Raw genomic sequence first — 22,388 nt, forward strand, 5'->3', positions numbered from 1 at the left:
GTCTCCATTCCTTTCCAATCCTGGCTCCCTCTGGGAATGGAGGCTTTCTCCCAGAGAGGGTTCGTCATAGTGGCTGGGCTGGCTGGCGGAGAATGTGTTCGAGAGAGTGAAGAACAAACACCATTGTAAATGCAACCTATATTTATGTTTATTTTTTTCCCTATTTTCACATCGTTACAACACTGTACATAGCCATAATATGACATTTGAATTGTCTTTATTCCTTTTGAGACTTTTGTGTAATGTTTACTGTTCATCTATTTCACTTGCTTTGGCAAGGGGGGTGACTGAGACTGACTATTGGCTATACTAAAACTCTTTAACATCATCCTTAGCTCTGTCATCTTCCCCAATATTTGGAACCAAGGACTGATCACCCCAATCCACAAAAGTGGAGACAAATTTGACCCCAATAACTACTGTTGGGTATGCATCACAGCATACCTTGGGAAAATCCTCTGCATTAACAGCAGACTTGTACATTTCCTCAGTGAAAACAATGTACTGAGCAAATGTCAAATTGGCTTTTTCACAAATTATCATACGACAGACCACGTGTTCACCTTGCACAACCTAATTGACAAACAAACAAACCAAAGCAAAGTCTTCTCATGCTTTGTTGATTTAAAAAAAGCCTTCAACTCAATTTGGCACAAAGGTCTGCTATAATTGATGGAAAGTGGTGTTGGGGGGGAAAAACATCTAACATTATAAAATCCATGTACACAAACAACAAGTGTGTGGTTAAAATAGGCATATAACACACATTTCTTCCCACAGGGATGCAGCTTAAGCCCCACCCTTTTCAACATGTATATCAACGAATTGGCGAGGGCACTAGAACAGTCTGCAGCACCCGGCCACACCCTACTAGAATCTGAAGTCAAATGTCTACTGTTTGCTGATGATCTGGTGCTTCTGTCACCAACCAAGGAGGGCCTACAGCAGCACCTAGATCTTCTGCACAGATTCTGCCAGACCTGGGCCTGTCAGTAAATCTCAGTAAGACCAAAATAATGGTGTTCCAAATAAGGTCCAGTTGCCAGGACCACAAATACAAATTCCATCTAGACACTGTTGCCCTAGAGCACACAAACTATACCTTGGCCTAAACATCAGCGCCACAGGTAACTTCCACAAAGCTGTGAATGATCTGAGAGACAAGGCAAGAAGGGCATTCCATGCCATCAAAAGGAACATAAAATTCGACATACCAATTAGGATCTGGCTAAAAATAATTGAATCAGTTATAGAACCCCTTGTCTATTATGGTTGTGAGGTCTGGGGTCCGCTCACCAACCAAGAATTCACAAAATGGGACAAACACCAAATTGAGACTCTGCATGCAGAATTCTGCAAAAATATCCTCTGTGTACAACGTAGAACACCAAATAATGCACGCAGAGCAGAATTAGGCCGAGACCCACTAATTATAAAAATCCAGAAAAGAGTCATTCAATTCTACAACCACCGAAAAGGAAGCGTTTCCCAAACCTTCCATAACAAAGCCATCACCTACAGAGAGATGAACCTGGAGAAGAGTCCCCTAAGCAAGCTGGTCCTGGGACTCACAAACACACCCCACAGAGCCCCAGGACAGCAACACAATTAGACCCAACCAAATCATGTTAACAAAAAGATAATTCTTTCCAATGTGTCAAGTAATTAACAAAAAAACTGAGCAAACTAGAATGCTATTTGGCCCTCAACAGAGAGTACACCGTGGCAGAATACCTGACCACTGTGACTGACCCAAACTTAAGGAAAGCTTTGACTATGTACAGACTCAGTGAGCATAGCCTTGCTATTGAGAAAGGACGCCGTAGGCAGACCTGGCTCTCAAGAGAAGACAGGCTATGTGCACTGCCCACAAAATGAGGTGGAAACTGAGCTGCACTTCCTAACCTTGTGCCCAATGTATGACCATTTTAGAGACACATAATTCACACAGATCCACAAATAATACAATAACAAACCCGATTTTGATAAACTCCCATATCTACTGGGTGAAATACCACAGCAAGATTTGAGACCTGTTGCCACAAGAAAAGGTCAACCAGTGAAGAACAATCACCATTGTAAATATAACCCATATTTATGCTTATTTATTTTCCCTTTTGTACTTTAACCATTTGTACATCGTTACAACACTGTACATATGTCATTTGTAATGTCTTTATTATTTTGGATCTTCTGTGAGTAATGTTTACTGTTCCTTTTTATTGTTTATTTCACTTTTGTATATTACCTACCTCACTTGCTTTGGCAATGTTACCATGTTTCCCATGCCAATAAAGCCCCTTGAATTGAATTGAATTGAATTGAATTGAATTGAATTGAGAGCAGTCCACCTGGAGTTCATATGGTCTATCTACTGTATCTCCATGAACCCCTTCTCTGCTGCTGGGCTGGGGGGAACCAGCCGCAGAATAACATGAGCTTTAAAGACCCTTGATCAAGCAGCCATTTTCTCCTCTCTGTGAGAAACTCATTTGATAAACAGCCTGATAAAAGCTAATTGCAGTGGTTACATATTTTCAAAGCCCTAATAAATACCTTGCTTTATGCCTTGAGAAACAGGCAGGTTACAGTGGTGTGTGTTGCTGAAGGGGTTAGCAAGCTAGCAGAGCTGTAAAAGATTATCTTTGCAGGTGTAAAAGTTTTGTAAATGGGTCATTAAAGCGTTGGCTAACTTCACACATGAACCACGAAGAGGGAGGGAGATTAGCTCAAATCAGCATGTTTCTGAAGTACAGAAATAAGGGCTGTAAATCTCCACTAATATTCTACTGAGCCTTTTAGGGGGAAGCCTTTGATGTGGATGAGGTAATGTGACCAGCAATGTTTGCAATGTTAATCTGACTTGGTTAAAATGACTGTACACGGCCTGGCCACCAATCAGACTATAAAAGCCAGAGCCAGTTATTAGGGGAGGAGTCTTCTGGGGGGCTGTCAACAGAGCTGGATTCACGCAGACGGGCGCTCATGCACACACCATTTTCTCTCTCCAGGCCCAAGAGTTAAATCTGGGATCCAAAGGCATCACATTCAGCAATGTTATGTTATGCAGTTGGTCTGCACAGACACACCAAATGTCACTAAACATACCAGCATGAATCCATGAGATTGGACACCACAACTCCTCCAATCACAGGACTTTTTTTCCCCTTCCCAGTGTTGCAAGCTGTCTGTGTGTGACCTGTCCAGTTAACTAGAGATAAGATGGTAAGCCCACTGGCATGCATCCTTCCAGGCCTCTCCACCTCTCCTAACCAGCCCAGCGTAGCCATCACAGAGCCCTGGTGCTGCTCACTGCATACCATACACATCATAAGGCAGCTTCCTCCAACATGACTGGCTGACTGACTGTTGACGAATCCCTAGCCTGTGGCAATAATTTCCTTCCTGGGTCACAGGCAGGAAAGGAAGACAAGTGGGTGTGCTGTGAGTGAGCAGTGTCATGCTTGGGGCCGCAGAGTCTACACTGTAACCTCGCCGACTGCAATGAAGGTGTCTGGTCCACTCTGCTCCTTCAGAAGTGTCCAATTAGCCAGCGTCATCCTCCGACCGTCTGGCATGGTGTTTCAAACGGGCGACCTGGAGTTCAGTCAGTGAGTTGTTATGGTCCAGTTAGAGTTCAAGGAAACATTCTTTGTTTCCTTGAAGAGAGTTTTATCTGATCAGGCTGGACTTGGCTCACAAGTTGAAAAGAACCTCAAGATCAAACCTCGGATTGCCTTGACATGCTTTGATCTCAGCGAATAACGTTCAGTTGATTATCAAATGTGCATCAAATAGCATTGTAAAAGAAAACAGATATGTCTCTTCTTGGCATTTCAAACGGCCTCTCCTCTGCTTTTATGCAGTTATGCATAATAAAGATCTATGATGTTGGAGTCTGTCCAAGTATCTATGATTTTGGAGGGAACCCAAGAAATACCTCAAAGTAGCATCAAATGTTTTGGCCCGAGAGGATAGGCTCTTCACAGCTGAACAACAGAACAGGTCTCTCTGGTTCTGGCTCATAGTTCTACATGCTACGTGCAGACACCTACATTATGTTTACTCAACACACACACGCGGACACAGAGATGGCTGTTGATCTAACAGATGTGTTGCACAATAATTGGCAGTCTGCTTTCTCCACCCTGGTAGATGTGTCTTTCTGTTGCCTGACAGGTTCGCTACATTATGATTTTCTGAGATCTTAATTTCTTGTGTGCAAACCGATCCTTTTGGAAGCCATGCTTAGAGGCAGTGCTCCGTTCACTACCTCACAACAACACTTTCTATCTTGGAACGATCTCAAGGTGTCGTGTTTTGTCGGTACGTGCCGCCCAGTCTGACTGTGGCTGTTAAATATCGGGTAGAGACAAGTGAGGAGGAGGAGCGTTTCACATGAAGAACTGAAGCTGAGTCTTGGGTCGTGTTCATTATGGCAACAGAAAACACAAATTTGCATTTGTTATTGGACAAATCCATGTAGCTCCACTGCATTTGACTCAGTTTTCAACCTAGCTCTAAGCTGCTGTCTGGTGTCTGCTGATGCTTTCTGTTTTCCCAAACAGTACCACACAATTAAAAGGGTCACTGCACTTCTAACTCTGATCTAGATCCCCCTTCTCAAGGATATAGTCGCAGCACCAGACCCAAACCTTTGAACCAGCCTCTGGAGTGTCTCAGCTTACTCTGTTGGGGGCGGAGAGGGGATGGGCATTTCCTCTCAAGAGGTCCTGCTCCAGTAACACTACACCTTAAGCTCATTTGCAGCCCTAAAACCAATATACTTTTTGTTGTTTTAGTTCTAAGCTTTCAACGTCAGCCATTTGTGTGCTGCAACCTATAGTATTGTCACCAAGCCATTTGGAAATGTCTTGGCTTTACAAACTAGCAGTTTTAGTTGATTTCTTTCATTATGAATTGAATTTATATATACATTTCAGATGTTAGCAATGGTGTGGTTTTCTAGGTTATTCATAACCCTGTCTTGACTTAGTTGTTGTATCACCTGGACAATTTCTACATTTAAAACCCTTTTCCTTTTTTAATACCTGGGCTCCCTAGTGGCGCAGTGGTCTAAGGCACATCATCCCAGTGTTAGACGTGTCACTACAGACATCCTGGTTCAAATCCAGGCTGTATCACAACCGGCCGTGATTGGGAGTCCCATAGGGCGGCGCACAATTTGCCCAGCGTCATCTGTGTTTGGCCGGTGTAGGCCATCATTGTAAATAAGAATTTGTTCTTAACTGACTTGCCTAGTTAAATAAAGGTTACATTTCCTCTGGCTTTGGGTGAGGCTGTCTCTGTCAAAAGGACCCAGCAGGCCTAACAGACAGACAACCAGGCAAACATGGCCACCAAACATTTCCTTGTTCTCCTCTCTCTCTTGTCTTCCTCGCTCTGTTTGTCTTTCTCACATTCCCTAAATGGCCTTTCATGTGTTGTTTCCCTCCCTGCTCGGCATCGTGGGACTGTCTTGCTCCAGTCTAAATGTCAGACCTGAAGGTGTTCTCCAGTTCCAGCACTGCCTGGGAGAGCAGAGTAGAGAGCAGCGGGAGGCACCCAACCCAATGCTTCACTCTCATAATGAGAATTTTCCTGGGTTTTGAAGGAGTGCCAGTAACTAGTAACACTGCTCCAACCCAACGCTGCTCCCGAGGCCTCCGGCTTGCCTCCACCGAGCCCTGTGCCCCGGCTGGCTGGCGCACGATCAGGGGGAGCTGTCGTCCCGTGTAAATTGTCAGCCGCCTGTGTTGGGTGGAGGCAGACAGCGTAGAGACCAGGGCCTTGTAGGACTTTTCACAACCCCACACTTACACACGTAAACACACATATGGTAGTATCACACGCACTCATACACGGAATGCGCTCACAACCACACAGTCACGCACATGTAATTACACATGCACTTATGCACACGCGCGCGTACACACACACACACACACACACACACACACACACACACACACACACACACACACACACACACACACACACACACACACACACACACACACACACACACACACACACACACACACGGCCCAGTCTGTCTGTGAACACAGTGCCAGGGTAAGGCTTGCGGGCCCCCATGGCAACCTCATGCCCTAACTTGCCAAACTTCAGTCAGTCTATGATTTGCTCTTCACCCCTGCAGTCAGTGGTTCCTTGGCTCACTTAAACTCTCAATATAACCAATGTTAGTTCTTAAAAATATTATTATTTGTAAATACGCAAATCTGGGTTTTCCTTTATTTTCCCTTATTCAAATCCATATTTATGTGTCTCATTGACGTGGGTCCTAGTAGACAGAGCGGGCAGACTGTCCAGTACTGATGTAGCTAGCTGGGATGCTGTAATGCAGCACAGTCACACTGTGTTCCTGTCTTATACTGCTCTAGGAATAAATCACTTTCTGTGAAGGGGCTTTAACAACTTTAAAACACACTGGGGCCATACAATCCTCCATCCTCCAAGCCCAGAAGAGAAGAAGCTCTGAAGGGTCTGGCTCCTGTTGAAAGCAAAATGCTTTAAACTTTGGTTTCCACAGAACATTAAACATCATGTCTGGAAAATTGTTTTTGGTGGTCCCAAGCATTGGAGGAAAGAGGCTTGTTAATTTGCTTACAGCCTTTCATGATACTCTGAAGCTCTGGGGTAGCGCCCAAATACGTTCTGCAGAGCTGGGAAAGTGACACTTCACTGTAGTCTTCGTAAAACCTTCATAAACACTCCATAACACCAGTCGTGAACACACAGAAAAAAAGCCAAAAGACCTTTACACGTACAGTATCACACAATGTTCATCTGAGCAATTCATTCTCCTCGACTATTTCTCAAATGAGCAGCTGGGCCTTCACTTTTTTGTTTGGTATAGAGTTAGACCAGAGAAGCACATTTGATTAGCATATATAGTATGGAAGACGGTTACTGAAGGTATGAAAGATACAGGAAGATGCGGTGTTCATTGAGGTCTTCTTGAGATGATCAAAGTGGTGCAGCTCTTGGCCTTGTCCCTGACTCTGTTTGCCTTAAGCTGCACTCCTATTGTGACCCTTGACCCAACATAGGACAAAGGTCACCAGACAGGCCTGTGATTGGCTCATTGGCCTGACACAACAGGTCAAGATGGATGGCTCTTTTAAGGTCAGCTGATTACCATGCTTATAGCCAGTGGAAAACACGGTCATTGAAGATAAAGAATAAAGGTTGGCTGAACAAAAGATGCAATCACTGAATAACATTTTAAGAATAGTATAAATTATTCTTTGATATCGTCACTTGTGTATTGAATCCCACATTGGCCCTGAAGCAGAGGACGAAACAACTTTGAATTGTGAATAAAAAAAAATCTGTAAGCATCCTGTGTGAAGTCTTCCATATATTGAGCCAGCCAAGAATCCATCAATGAACAAAAACAAGTCCTAAACCTTTTTTAGAACCCCCTAAAAGAGGACAGAGGTCACTAGTCACTATCCCCATCCCCTAATCCTCAAACCTGGGAGCTGTGGGGTCCCTGTGAGATCCCCAGGAAGAAAAGAGCAGTCAGTCCCACAGTAGAGAGGGGTAAGGGCCTGAGGGGTGCGGGCCTGGGCCAGGTCCTCCATTGATCTAAATGGAGATGCTGACGTGGCAGGGAGGGGCTGAAGACAATGGAGTGCTCAGTGTGTCACCACCAGAGTCAGAAGTGAGGTTCAGGGGATTAAACTTCATTCTCATAGGGCTGAATAAAGCTGGTCCAGCCCTCTGTCCAGCCTTCTGCCTGCCTGGTGAGGAGGTGAGGACCTGAGCCTCACTGAAAGTGTTATTGTAGCTCCATTAAAGCCTGCTGACGGGGCCACAACAGGCCCTGGAGCTGCTGGACAAAGAGAGTGGCCTTATTGTTCCTTTGGGACAAGGCCCTGAAAGAAAGAACGAGAGACATTCAGTCACTTCACTGCCAGGACCAGAGGAATCTTAAAATGGGGAATTTTGGGCAGTTCTGGTCTGAGTTCAAACTTTGAGTGTGTGTCGAATTGCCCAGTTCTCTGAACGGCACATTCTAGAAAGTAGAAGAGAAAAAATATACTTCAAATGATTCTTTCTGCCTAGTTCTGTTGTTTCTCTTATCATATTCCTCCTGCCGTTTAGCGGTCAGGTCTTTTGATGATGGGATGAGAGAAACGAGAGGGAGTGATGGAGGAGAGAGGGAGTGATGGAGGAGAGAGGGAGTGATGGAGGAGAGAGGGAGTGATGGAGGATAGAGGGAGTGATGGAGTAAGGGAGAGAGGGAGTGAGAGAGGGAGGGAGTGAGTGAGAGGGGGGAGTGAGTGAGAGAGAGGGGGAGGGAGTGAGAGAGAGGGGGAGGGAGGGAGTGGGAGAGGGGGAGTGAGTGAGAGGAGAGGGGGAGTGATGGAGGGAATGCGAGAGAGGAGGAGGGAGGGGGAGAGAGGCAAGGGAGAGAGAAACGAGAAGGGGGTGAGAGCGAGGGGGTGGAGGGAGTGAGAGAGAAAGGAGAGGGGGGGAGGGGGAGTGTTAGAGCGAAGGAGAGGAATGAGAGAAAGGAGAGGGAGTGAGAGCAAACCGAGAGGGGGGCGAGGGAGAGAGGGGCAGGAGTGAGAGAGAAACGAGAGGGAGTGAGAGAGAGAAATGAGAGGGGGGCGAGGGGGAGTGAGTGAGAGAGGAGAGGGGGAGTGATGGAGAGAGAGGGAGTGATGGAGGGAATGGGAGAGAGGAGGAGGGAGGGGGAGAGAGGCAAGGGAGAGAGAAATGAGAAGGGGGTGAGAGCAAGGGGGTAGAGGGAGTGAGGGAGAGAAAGGAAAGGGGGCGAGAGGGGGGGAGAGGGAGTGAGAGAGCGAAGGAGAGGAGTGAGAGAAAGGAGAGGGAGTGAGAGCGAACCGAGAGGGGGGCGAGGGAGAGAGGGGCAGGAGAGAGGGAGAGGGAGTGAGAGAGAAACGAGAGGGAGGGAGAGAGAGAAATGAGAGGGGGGCGAGAGGGAGCGGGGCAGTGGAGAGGGAGTGAGAGAGAGAAACGAGAAGGGGGCGAGAAAGGTGGTGAGAGAGGGAGAAAGACTCTCTCGGGTTTTTACTGAATGTATAAAAACATTTTCAACATTAAGCAGAGATGCCAAGAACAGATCCCGGAGTAACCCCAGCATACTAATAATACTGCTGCCATCCATCATCACAGACAACAACCAATTAGCACATTCCTCTTTCCCCTGTTCTCATGTTTTTGGCTAATCCCTCCATTTTGTGTCATTCATCAAAAACAGAAAATGTTCTCGACTCAATACTATGCGTGAGTGATAGTGAGTGTGTGTGTGTGAGAGGCTGGAGGAATGTTGATTGAGGGGTGATTTTTCTGAAGGTTTATGGAAGGAGGCTGGGGCCTTGGCTGGGTCCTAGGCTGGGGTTACTGTACAGGCCTGGACCTTAATTGTGAAGAGTACTGTAGACCTGGAGCTCTGTGGCTGTGGTGCCAATACTGGCTGCAGTACTACTGACAATTAAGTTGTCAGCTGGCACTCCAGAGCTGCCCTCCTCTGACCTGAAGAACTCTGCCTGACCTGCAGAGATAGTCCTGACGCCACTCAGGGACAGCCATCTGACTGCAGCTCTCTCTCTCTCTCTCTCTCTCTCTCTCTCTCTCTCTGTCTCCGTCTCTCTCTCTCACACACACACACACACACACACACTGCACTGTACAGCTTAATCTGTACTACATTCAGAGCCCCCCCGCTGAGGATCTGTAAATACAAGGCATTCAGAAATGCTTTACAGATGTGTGTTGGCAGCAGGATTTCAGTAGTGCTGAGACATTCAGGTCTCTGAGTGTGTTCTTGTGTTGGACAGGGATATCTTTTAAAGCAGCGTGCACATGGAGAGGCTCTCCTGTTACTTACCCTGTCTGCTGCAGACTGCTCTGCTGGCTGCCTCTCAAAGGCAAAGCAGGCAGGGGCTGAGCGCCTAAGCAGCAACACAACACCGCTTCATATATCTCTCTCCCCACCGTCCCACCTCCCCACCGCCCACTCCCCTCCTCTCTCGATCTCTACTCTCAATTCTTCCACACAGTCAGTGTCTGATTTTTATCTCCTGGGCTGGCTTCTTTTGGGCCTGACCATATTAGTCTGGGTCAGGCCTAGTTTAAATAGCAGGCTGGTAAGGTTTCGGCTCAGAGGGAGAGAGAGGAACCTGGCTACATCCTGAGGAGGTTTTAATGATTCAGACAGCCTCAGTCAAGCTGTCTCCCAAATGGCACCCTACTCCATATTTAGTGCACTTTAGTCAGTGTCAGTCAGTGAGTAGTGTACACTCCTCCTGAGGGGCCACCCCACTGAGTACACTGCAGAGCTGCTCTACTAGGCTGACTGGGCTAGGATCACACCAGCTGAACGCTACCTCTCTACTGGATTAAACCCAAATCCCTCCTACACGTTCTCACTCTCATAAATCCACCTCTTTAACACGGAGAGGGGAGAGAGCTAGTATCTCCACATAGACTAGATCAAGCAGCTCAGGTGTTGTTTTAGTGGTTTATGATTTGATTGTTGGAGTAGGTACTTCATACATAAGGGATAGGGTGTACTGTGTTTATAATGTAGTTAGTATGTCTCTGGGGTTATATCTCTGTAGGTTTACGGTGTGAGATTGTTTTCAGTATTATGTATGTCTATGCCAGAGCGAGAGAGAGAGCTTTTTCCGATGTGTGTGTTAAAGAGAACTCTCAAATCAGGGGTGTGTGTGTGAAAGAGAACTCTCAGATCAGGGGTGTGTGTGTGTAATGGTTATTGGGCCAGATGACTGTAATGCCACAGAGACACCTGAGTTGGCATTTTCCATGGTGAAGCCCTGTGCTCACATATCACGCAGTCCCATTGGTATGCGCTCACAGACACGGCTGCCAGGAGAGGAGAGGGGCTCGGGTCGGGTGGACTGAATCCCACCAGCGTATCGCTACCCCCAATGACGATAGCCTCACAGACAACCCACAATTCCCCACAGGAAGAGTGTGATTGTGACCAGTGTTTGAGGCCGTTCTTTGACCAACTCCAGTACTGTGTGGCAGTGGCAGTCAGTCGTACACTCACTCTGTTTAGATTCTTCAATCACAGTACTGTCTTCTCTAACTTTCTGGTTCTGCTCAGCTTCAGCTCACAGTTGTCAAACAAATATATAGAGCTCAATACTGTCATTTGGATTTAGCCATGTCACTATGTATTGGCGGCTCTAATGTAGATCTCCAGTGTCCATCTAGAATACTTTGTTTATATGGTGACTATACTCTTCCTCTCTACTTCCTCTCCTCTCTTCCTCTCTACAAACATGGAAATAAACTCTGTAGCTAAATCTGGTGGAATATATATTTGTTGTGCATAGTTCGTGACAAATGCACTAAAATAAATGTGTCTGTATGTTTCTCTTTCTCCAGGATGTGTTGGACAAGGCGTGTGCAGAGGGAATCAGTGATGAACATTACCGTTTAGAAGGTATGACCCCCCCCCCCACCACCACTAAGCTCCTGAAATGTGCTGATGAGGTGGATGTATGGAACCCCTCCCCCAGTCCCTCTCTCCCCCCTTACCTACCTTCTCCTTTCCTCCTCCCTTTCTCTCACCTGGCCCTCCCCTCCCTCTCTGTGTTTTGCAATCCACCTCCATCTATTCTGTTTTCCCCCTGTGTGGTGTGATCCTGGATTAAGGAATCAGGGTGGAAGGCCTCCCCCTTCATCTGAACGGAGCTGGAAAAGAGCACCAGAGCTCTGTTGTGCTACCTAACTGGCAGCAGAGGAGACTGGGATGGGACCAGCCCAGATATGTGGGTCAGGGTGTCGTTGAGTTGAGCTAGTTCAGGCTGGTTTATTTTAAGTGGTGGGCCACGTATGCTTTGGTCCTCATCATTGTCCTGTCCTCATAAAGGTGCCTAAAGACCTGGTGAAAAGCACTATAAATACAACCTATTATAGAACATGTAATTATGATAACGTTAGATGACCATTCACACCACACCTTGTTCATGTCAAAATCCCTCCATGTGTCTGCTTAGGAGCCATCTTGCTCCCTTTCTCTTCCCCTCATTCTCAGAAGAGTAGACACACCATGGTTCTCTTACAGACTTTGTAAGTACTATTTGTGGTACATTTCAGTCAGAACTGAGAGACAACTTATTATCAAAGTAGTTCTTGATTACCGTTTGGTACAATTCTTCTTTAGACCTGGGGGTTCACTAACAGATTTCTTAAATCACATTTAAACTTGAATGAAAGCCGTTATGGAGCATTCCGGCTTTTTGATTCTTTATAACCCAGGAATGAAAGTGGTTTGTTGAAGGGGAAAGGGACAGACATAGAGAGCCAGAGAGAGGTTACAGATGATCGTTAGGCCAAAGCACATATGAAAGCTTGTCTTTCCTCAGGTCTTCAGTAAGCATTTTCAAAGAAAGTTTGTGAGGATTAAAAAAGAACTTGCTGGCAAAATTGCAGAGGGATGAAGCAAAAGGGATCCCAAGATGGTAATGTGTTTTGACTCTTCGGATCTTGCAGTTGCATCCTCTGTGCCTTTTCAAATGTAGTTTTCACAAGGCCATTAACTGAGGCTTAGAAGTCCCAATCAGCTGTATAAACCTGTATCTCTGTGTCTGGTCACACTTGCTTGACTCTCAGCTTTCACTTCTGTGTGGATGGTCTGAGAGTGTGTGACAGCGGTCTTGTGTGTGTGTGTGTGTGTGTGTATGTGTAATGGCAGGGCTGTTGGATCAAGCATGAACGCATTGGGAGAGTGCCAGCCCAGTCCCTCCTCCACTCCCATCAGATCACCAGCCAATCCTCTGGCAGCATTTAGTTCCACTCATAAAGAGCAGGCTGACTGTATTTCAGTGACGAGGGGGGTCAGAGTCTGAGAGGGAGATATCAGATTATGTCTACATAGGAAATAGGGTGCCCTCTGGGACATAGCCTACAGTATTCCTCTGGGTCTTTTCATTAGCCTGGAGATAAGCATCACCATCTCCACATTGGGCTTATTACCCAACAGATTTGCCCCCTTGCACGGCACAATGGTACCTTTGAGCATCTGTGATGATCAAAAGACAGGGTTCAATTTTCCTCCTTCAAAAAGTTTTTGCTCCCCAGGACGCTGCCTTTCATTGTGCCTGCAGCCGAGGGGACGGGAGACGGACAGACATGTTCCTCTCTCTTTGATCTGCTTGGATACGGAGGAAAGAGAACGAGGCTGTTGTGTCTGTCTGTCTGCTCCTTTGGCGACCACAACAAACGCTGTTTCAGATTTAACTTGGCTTAATTAATTAGTTATTCTGTTTTACAGCCGGCTGGTCTGATCCTCGGCCAAAAGGTTTGAGAATGGAACTTCAAAGTGCAACAGGGGGGAGGGGGTTGGGGGGGAGCTGAGCTGTGTGTGTGTGTATGCGTGCATGCGCAGTAACCCAGCCATCTCCTGATCCTGATTGGTCGGGCAGGAGCACAAGCAAAACCAAATGGCCACCAACTGCGTCCCAATGAAATGGCACCCTATTCCATAAATAGTGCACTACTTGGACCCATGGAGTGACTCTGTGTATTCATGGCCTCTGCCCGTGGCCTATCAGTCTGTTTTTCATTTGTAGTACCCAGGTCTGAAACATCTGAGGTTTTAATTGGATTATGATGTGATGAAAGGACTGTGACATGTTACAGTAGGAGATGTTGGTGGGCTGACATGCACTATAAGGGTTTGATACTGTAGTTGGGGCCTATTGTTGTTGAGGATGTGCGTAGCGGTGGAATAGGATGTGTGTGTGACAGACGAGGTGAGGCGTCCCTATGGACGCTGTCTGTCTGGGCTATATGTCTGGAAGCTATAATACTCAGTGAAACATCCAGCATTATGAGCTCAGCTACAGTGGGCACAGAGACTGAGGCAGGGCTCCCATGGGGTTCTTTGATGTTCAGATCAGATGATGTTCCCACTTTAGAATGTAATATCTTAAGCCACATTATACAGTAGCATCATGTCCTGTTCTTGGCATGTAGGGCATGTTATGTCTGTTCAGTTCCATGTTCTAGTCATCCACCTCCTCAACCATTCCTGGGGCTGTTAGCACTTTCCCATGACAATGATTTGCATCCAAGCCCCGAAGTATTTTGTGTCTGTGCCTTATGCTTATTTATACACTGGATTCTTGACGTAGCTTACTGTAATATATCTACTGCTGTACATATCTACTGCTGTACATATCATTCTTAGTTGATCTTGTGTACATTCTCCCGGTGTACATAGATATAGTTTGCCTTTGATTACTGCTACAGTGCTATTTGGGTTGTTAATCAGATTCGTCCCGCCGTTGTTGATTTCTTGTCGTTTTTTGTATTTTCTTACATTTTATTTTACATTGTACTGCATTGTTAGGAGCTAGTAATATTAGCATTTCGCTGCACCTGCTACAACATCTGCTAAACTGTGTACTCGACCAGTAAACTTATCATTTGGTTGCGTGTGTGTTCTTACAGTGGCGCTGCCCCCGGAGAAGACGGTGGACAGTTGCTGTGTGGAGGAGAAGATGCAGGGGAGAGAGAACCAGGTGCCCACAGGCACACAGAAACAGCTCCAGTTTGAAGTGAGTGTGAAGTTGACCTGTGAACCACCAACGTGGACCATTTATTAGTGCTTCTGGGAAAAACTAGAGCAACAAATAATACTCTTTCAGGGATGGAAGGAGGCACACAGTCGTGAACGTATTGATACTTATATTGCAATGCGATTCGTTTCAGGAGCTTGAGTGTGCCGTCTCTGTAGAGGAAGACAACAGACAGGAGTGGACGTTCACGCTCTATGATTTTGACAACAATGGCAAGGTCACCAGAGAGGTAAGGGTTCAAACACATTTTATATTCAAACATACTCTAATACATAACAGGGCACTTTCCTTTTCTTTACCTGCCCATGATCTTTTCCTCTTTCAAACTAATACACACATGCAGATGTGCGTGAGACACAACCAGATGAAGTTACATACATACATTTCAATAATACAGCCACTAGGAACCAAAGAGACTTTTTCCTTCCCAGCGTTAGATACCTAGTGGCGGGCTGCTGCCTTGTAAAGATCTGAGCAGTGCAGTCAGAGAGGCCTGTATTTTTGGAGAGCTGAGTTGAAACGGTGTGAAGAGACTGAAGCTGTCCTCTGTGTAGTGGGATGGTTGGATCTCCAGTTTCTTTGGCATCGCCCATGGCCCCGCGGCACATGAGACGGCAGGCGGCAGCTCACACAAAAAGAAGAAGAAGAAGGAAATAGCTTTCTTCTCCAGCTCCCTTTTTTTATTTCTTCAGACGTATGAAAAAATGGAAAACTAAAAATGACATAGGAGGCTTTTTTACGTCTTAGCGTTTGAAACGGTATCTGGAGCCAGTCCCCAAAGAGCTCATAATAGGCCTTTATGTTGCATTCAGAGAGAGGCAAGGCAATAGGAATGCAGGCATTTGGACGTTTTAGAGGAGCGAGAGCAGAAGCTAGGCTAACAGGCCCAAAAAGGTCCCAATTTCTGAGTGGTTTTGTAAGACCCTTTTCTTGGCAGTGGCAGTCCAGGGAACATTAGTAGAAATGCAGTAATTACCTTCAGAGGGAAAATCCTAACAAGACTTGAAATATGTATTATTAAACATGCTATGTTATTGATCCATCTGTGGATGTTCATGTTGCTCTCTTCCTGAACAGGCTTTTAAAGACTTAAGCGAGTACAGATTTCAGATGTCTGCTCTGTGCTCACTGACTTTGTGTGTGGCTGTTATTCGGCCTTTCTACAGGAATCCCATCCTACAGAATTTTCCCTCTTATCTTCTCTCTGTCTATGTCTGACTCTTAGCCCTGAGGCAAAGGTCTGTGCTATGGCCCTCAGCTACTCGACTCTTTCAAAGAGCGAGAAAGAGAGAGATATTGAGAGGGAGATAATACTTTTAAAAGCTCTTAATTGAACCACTCCGAAAGTTACACTAACCACCATAAAAAGCCTACAGAGAGAAAGAGTAATGAAGGCTCTACCTATTAAGAGCAGAGCTGCTATAGAGTGGGTTGTGCATCAGTTCATCTTTTAGCACTTCTCCTCCCATCTCCCAGACATATCTTGTCATGCATTTATCCCATCTTTGTACTCCCTGCCTGATCACTTTACAGGGAGAACACTGAAATAAAACAACTGACAACTCAGCATGTTCTTCTCTTCATCTCTCCTGTTTGTCTGTAACATGCTAGACAGACTACAGTAACTGAGTTGTCGGCTGTGCACTAACTCAGACCATCTCGCTCTCTCTCTCTCCCTCCCCTCCTCAGGACATCACCAGCCTGCTCCACACCATCTATGAGGTGGTGGACACGTCGGTCAACCATTCCCCCAGCAGCAGCAAGACACTGCGGGTCAAGCTCTCCGTGGCCCCCGACCCCAGCCAGCGCTGGCGGAGCTGCACTCAGGGCCCCGCAGGTAACCACCAGGCTGGGGGAGGATCACAGGGCTGGGAAAGGGAAGGGAGGGAGGATGGGGAGATAGAGGGGGAAGAAGAGGTAGGGGAGGGGAGAGAGCGGTGTTCTTTGGGCTCCCCTACTTGACTGTTCTGCTGTCAGCACATCCAGAGTCTTGTTTGTTGTCATGCGGAAAGGCACCTGCTTCAGGCATGTCAGACTCCTCTCTCTCTCTCTCTCTCACTCTTTGCCTGTGTCTCCATCTCTTCCATTGCTCCATCTCTCCGGCACAATGGGGTTCATTTTTAATGATGGGAGTAGTGACAGAGCTGAGAACCCCCCAGTGCCTTCAAATACTCCGAAAGAAACCTTAAGAGATGCACCAACTCCGTTTGATAACCACAACCATTTTATTTTTCTCCAAAGTGTTTCTTCTTCTCCCTCACCCCCCACTTCTCAGAGCTGTCGGTAAAATATAGCTACATTCAACGTAACTTTTCTAACTGACGACTTGGTAAACAAGTATTGAGAATTTAAAAAAAATTGCTACAAAATATGACGCCCTGTTTGTTTACTTCCTGTTGTTGTGTCTATTTATAACGTCAAGCGATTCAAAAGAAGCAGGCTTTGAAAACGAAACATTAGCTGGCTGTCTTCACGCAAATTTCAACTGTCTTCAGGATAATTTCAAACCACAACACTTCATTAATACACTCTGGGTTATATATACAGTACCAGTCAAAAGTTTGGACGCAACTACTCATTCCAGGGTTTTTCTTTATTTTTACTATTTAATAGTGAAGACATCAGAACTATGAAATAACACATATGGAATCATGTAGTAATCAAAAAAGTGTTAAACAAATCAAAATATATTTTATATTTGAGATTCTTCAAAGTACCCACCCTTTGCCTTTGTGGAATTTCTTTCCTTCTTAATGCGTTTGAGCCAATCAGTTGTGTTGTGACAAGGTAGGTTGTAGTATGCAGAAGATAGCCCTATTTGGTAAAAGAACAGCTCAAATAAGCAAAGAGAAACGACAGACCATCATTACTTTAAGACATGAAGGTCAGTCAATCCGGGAAAATTTGAAGAACTTTGAAAGTTGCTTTAAGTGCAGTCGCAAAAAACATCAGGCGCTATGATGAAATGAGCTCTCATGATGACCGCCACGGGAAAGGAAGACCCAGAGTTACCTCTGCTGCAGAGGATAAGTTCATTAGAGTTACCAGCCTCAGAAATTGCTTCACAGAGTTCAGGTAACAGACACATTGAAACATCAACTGTTCAGAGGAGACTGTGTGAATCAGGCCTTCATGGTTGAATTGCTACAAAGAAACCACTACTAAAGGACACCAATAAGAAGAAGAGATTTGCTTGGGCCAAGAAACACGAGCAATGGACATTAGACTGGTGGAAACCTGTCCAAATTTGAGATTTTTGGTTCCAACCGCCGTCTGTTTGTGAGACGCAGAGTAGGTGAATGGATGTTCTCTGCGTGTGTGGTTCCCACCATGAACCATGGAGGAGGTGGTGTGGGGGTGCTATGATGGTGACACAGCCTGTGATTTATTTTGAATTCAAGGTAGACTTAAACAGCATGGCTACCACAGCATTCTGCAGCATTACGCCAGTCCCACTAAGCGCAAACCAGATGGGATATAATTTGTTTTTCAACAGGACAATGACCCAACACACCTCCAGGCTGTGTAAGGGCTATTTGACCAAGGAGGAGAGTGATGGAGTGCTGCATCAGATGACTGGCCACCCCAATCACCTGACCTCAACCCAATTGAGATGGTTTGGGATGAGTTGGACTGCAGAGTGAAGGAAAAGCACTCAACAAGTGCTCAGCATATGCGGGAACTCCTTCAAGACTGTTGGAAAATCATTCCAGGTGAAGCTGGTTGAGAGAATGCCAGGGGTGTGCAAAGCTGTCATCAAGGCAAAGGGTTGCTACTTTGAAGAATCTCAAATATATTTTGATTTGTTTAACACTTTTTTGGTTACTACATGATATGTAGTAACCATATGTGTTATTTCATAGTTTTGGTGTCTTCACTATTATTCTACAATGTAGAAATTAGTAAAAATAAAGAAAAACCCTTGAATGAATAGATGTGCCCAAGCTTTTGACTGGTACTGTATATATTTTTTATTTGTCTTATATGAGGCCTGGAGTAAATAAATGAAGCATTGAACAAAGGTTTCTTTCTTCTGAGAGAAATAGATGTGCGTGCGTGTGTGTGGCTGCTCTTTTTGATAATGTGCTGCTCACTCTCTCACAGACATGCCCCACCCCAGAACCAAGACTGACAGGTGCATTGAAGACCTTAAAAGTGCGGAGAAGAAGTCTCGAGCCCTCCTCAGGTAACAGATGTTTTACAGCCTGCATCAATGTTTTACAAGACAATAATGTATATCTGTGCATTTTTGACACTAATAACATTTATTTTGACACCGACAGAATGTATGTTTTGCAATACATCTTAGAGAGCTAAAATACTGCTTCAAGCTGTTGTAAAGTCCCATCTCTCTCCCCTCCAGGCGCCATCACAGTGACCACCACACTATCCAGCACCAGGTTCTGACCCAGCAGGGTCAGGGTCACAGTCAGGGCTGCCAGCGCCACTGTGTGGATGAGAACCTGGAGCGCAGGAACCACTACCTAGACCTGGCCGGCATCGAGAATTACACATCCCGCTTTGGAGCAGGTGAGCTGGCCCAGGTGGGCTGGTCCGGGGTGTAGAAAGCCAGAGGGATGGGGGGGCTAGGGCCGGGGGTGATGATGGAGAGATTGTAGACTAGAGGCACTGACCGATCACAGCACCGCGGTACTTTGAAGCTGTGTCCAGATAGAGAGAGGCCTTCATTACCCCAGCACCTGCTTGGAGGGAGACAGGCAGGTAGGTCTGGCCAGTAAAACATCTGGACCCACCAGGGCACAATACGATATGTCTTCAGGGGCCAGGCCTCATCATGAAGTGAATTAAATTCTGTTTATTATGGGGCTGCTTTTGTTTAAATGTCTGTGTTGACGGGAGGATTTTTTTAGTGTGACCCCCTCTAGTTCAAAGTAAAAAAATACTCTTTGTCCCGTGAAAAAAATAAAGCAGAAAAAATGGAAAAAGTTATTAAAATAGTATTGGAACTGGTAATATTAACGTTTATGAGTTCTCCGTCTTTCAATGAAGTTATTGATGTATCAATTGACCCATCATGGGTTTTTTATCCTGTGCTGTATTTCTCCCCTCTCCAGCCCCCACCACAGAGCCTGTGAAAGCAGAGCCACAGACCCGATCATCGAACCAGACCAGGTCTCGCTCTCATGAACCAGAGAATGGCCAAACCTACTCCCACCACCGTCGCTCACAGGTGGCCATGGAGAGCAGCGCTGCCCCAGGCCCTGACACCCTTTGTCCCCCACGACCGAGTAAAGACTCAGGTAAACACGCCCTGCGCTCCCCCAAGACCCACAGCCGGACGCACCCCACACAGACCACCATGGGCAGGGTGATGAGGAGCAGAGGGGCCCCACCTCCCCCAGCCCTACCCAGCCAGGCCCCCCCTCACCAGTCCTCAGCCCCCTACCGCAGGCACAAGCAGAGGGCCAAGGAGGGCCAGCAGCAGTACCGGGCTCTGGGGGCTCCAGTGGGGCCTGTGGTGGAGAAGGAGCAGGTGAGGGACCTACCTAGTGTGCTCCTCTATGAAGGAGGGCTGGCCCAGATGGTTCAAAGGCACGAGCATCATCACCACCATGAGCACCACCACCACTACCACCACTTCTACCAGTCCTGAGGCAGCCAGCCAGCTCCCTGCCCTGCTGCCCCCAGCCCCAGAGCACCTTCTCACAGCCCCACCTCAACTTGGCTCCACTGCCAAGCCAGTAGACTCTACAGACACAGGCCCCTCCCACACAGCACAGCAACAGCACAGCCAGAACTGTGTCACTGTTAGGGGGAGTTGGGTCTTGCATGGCCCTGTGGGCTAAGAGGACAGGACATCAAGAGGAGTTGGACAGACAGGGAGAGGTGCAGGGTGAAGGTCGTTATTATGGGGTTGTCCAGGCATGAAGAGTCCCTTTGAGGCAGCGGGACAGTTTCTTGGTCTTCAGGCCTGCTAGGAACCAGGAGCAGGACTTGGCAGAGGGATGTAACGGGAGCCTGAGAGGAACAGAATGAGAAAAGAGACTTGGCTGTAATCCTTCAGAGGACTCCTCTCATCCCTCTCTACTCTGATGGACTAGCTGACTTTACGAAGCCATACTGGCACTGCCATCCTCACATATCTCTACGTTTTGGGGAATGAGAAGTGAGGGTCTGGTTTGGAGAGTGAGAGAGATTTGTGTGTATGAATATACAGTGTGTGTGAGAGCATGTGTTACCTGTCTGCTGTGACACCCCTATCGTCACTGAAAACCACTTGAAAAGCACTTGTGGGTGCAGTTGCATTGGAGACACTTTGGGCTGTCAGAACAGAGGACTGACAGGCATCGGCTGGATATGATGAAGACAAGATCATCCAGCTCCTGAATCTCACATGCAATACAGGACCCTCCCTGAGAGAACGATGTTGAAATGTTCAGTGAGAATAGAAGACTGTAATCAGCTGCTACCTCTAGTGTTATTAATGGAATTGTTGGTGTTATTATTATTGTTAATAATCAGATGCTATTTTTCAGTTACATTTTATTTTATTTTTTAAAGATGACACAATCTGCAGTAATGTAGTGTTGAAACGCTTCTACATTTTTTTACCTACATATTGTATGTACATATATTATCAACATTATAAGCTTTATTTATAATGTGACGTTTGTATCAACAATCTACATTTATTTCTCACTCAACCCCATTTTCCCGATGTACCATATTGAAAGACCACTATGTATACAATTTAGACCATCAAAGATACAACTTTGACTCCCTCTAATATCACCACCTAATATCACCACACACAGTTCTTTCACACAAATGGTCAGTGTACACCTTCTCAAGTACATCTCTGCCTTCTGAACAGTGTCTGTCTAATCGTTGTGGTTAGCAGTTCACAGTAAGGCTCTTTCTCATTAGCTGAATCATAAGTATGTAGTGGTTGACAATCCACAGCAGTCCCATGATCCTCCAGGTCTGATCATAACACATGACCCTAACCGCTGTCCCCCCATGAGGCATCCCCCTGTCCCCAGCTGTCAGCACCCGTTTCCCCAGCTGTCAGCACCCGTTTCACCAGGCTGCCATCACGCCATGTGTCCCCAGCACTCAGGCAACAAAGCTCTGTTTATGACGCTGGCTGGACCGGGGTGGAGGCTCTCAGCTGTCTGTCTCATTCCTCTGGTGCTAGGTGACACCAGGCCCAGCCTGCAGGCTCCACCAGGACCATAACTCACCCTGCTGAAGGCCTGCTGTCGGACAGGCAGCTTCAACCACACAGGACCTCTCAGATCCTCTCCCACCCTAGGTGAACCATCAGAACCCTACACCACTGTTTAGGACAGGTCACTACGGTATGCCTGCATCTAGTCCAGGAGCTCCTGACCGAGTATCATCTGGCCAGGGTAAAGAGGAAAATACTGTAATCAGCAATGTTCCCTCTATTTTTTTCGTCACTGAGCAAATTTCAGGTCTGCTGAGCGCAAACTTGAACATTGTGAAAATTTGGTGCAACTTACGAAGCACGTTTAATGTGAACACTGAGGCTGTACCCGCTAGGGTACACCTTTAACAGTGGTCAAGTAGGCTACTGTGGCTATTTGACAATAATGTAGGCCTACTTGACTGGCCAACCATCAAAAACAATGGAGACAATTCATCCCATAATATGTTAACATGGAAATAGCTGTTCTATCGTTCAGCCTACAGTAGCAGACAATGTGTGGTGTTCAATGTAGGCCTACATTCTATGAGACTTTTGAAAAGTACATGCAGGGCTTAACATTAACCTCTTTATCCACTTGT

At 46.3% G+C, this 22,388-nt stretch overlaps 1 protein-coding gene across 1 annotated transcript in view; it reads left to right on the forward strand.

The window, feature by feature from the left end:
* LOC115203289 (protein naked cuticle homolog 1) overlaps nt 1-21,405 on the forward strand; it is a 32,626-nt gene extending 11,221 nt beyond the window's left edge. Inside the window, exons 4-10 of the mRNA XM_029767850.1 lie at nt 11,416-11,473; nt 14,488-14,594; nt 14,749-14,844; nt 16,305-16,452; nt 18,720-18,801; nt 18,979-19,145; nt 19,691-21,405. Of these exons, the coding sequence (XP_029623710.1) occupies nt 11,416-11,473; nt 14,488-14,594; nt 14,749-14,844; nt 16,305-16,452; nt 18,720-18,801; nt 18,979-19,145; nt 19,691-20,229 (1,197 nt within the window). The 3' untranslated portion in view covers nt 20,230-21,405. The remainder of the gene's footprint in view (nt 1-11,415; nt 11,474-14,487; nt 14,595-14,748; nt 14,845-16,304; nt 16,453-18,719; nt 18,802-18,978; nt 19,146-19,690) is intronic.
* Nucleotides 21,406-22,388: the final 983 nt, after the last annotated feature.

Source organism: Salmo trutta, chromosome 12 (genome assembly GCF_901001165.1).
Source record: "Salmo trutta chromosome 12, fSalTru1.1, whole genome shotgun sequence".
In the NCBI taxonomy this organism is placed as follows: domain Eukaryota; kingdom Metazoa; phylum Chordata; class Actinopteri; order Salmoniformes; family Salmonidae; genus Salmo; species Salmo trutta.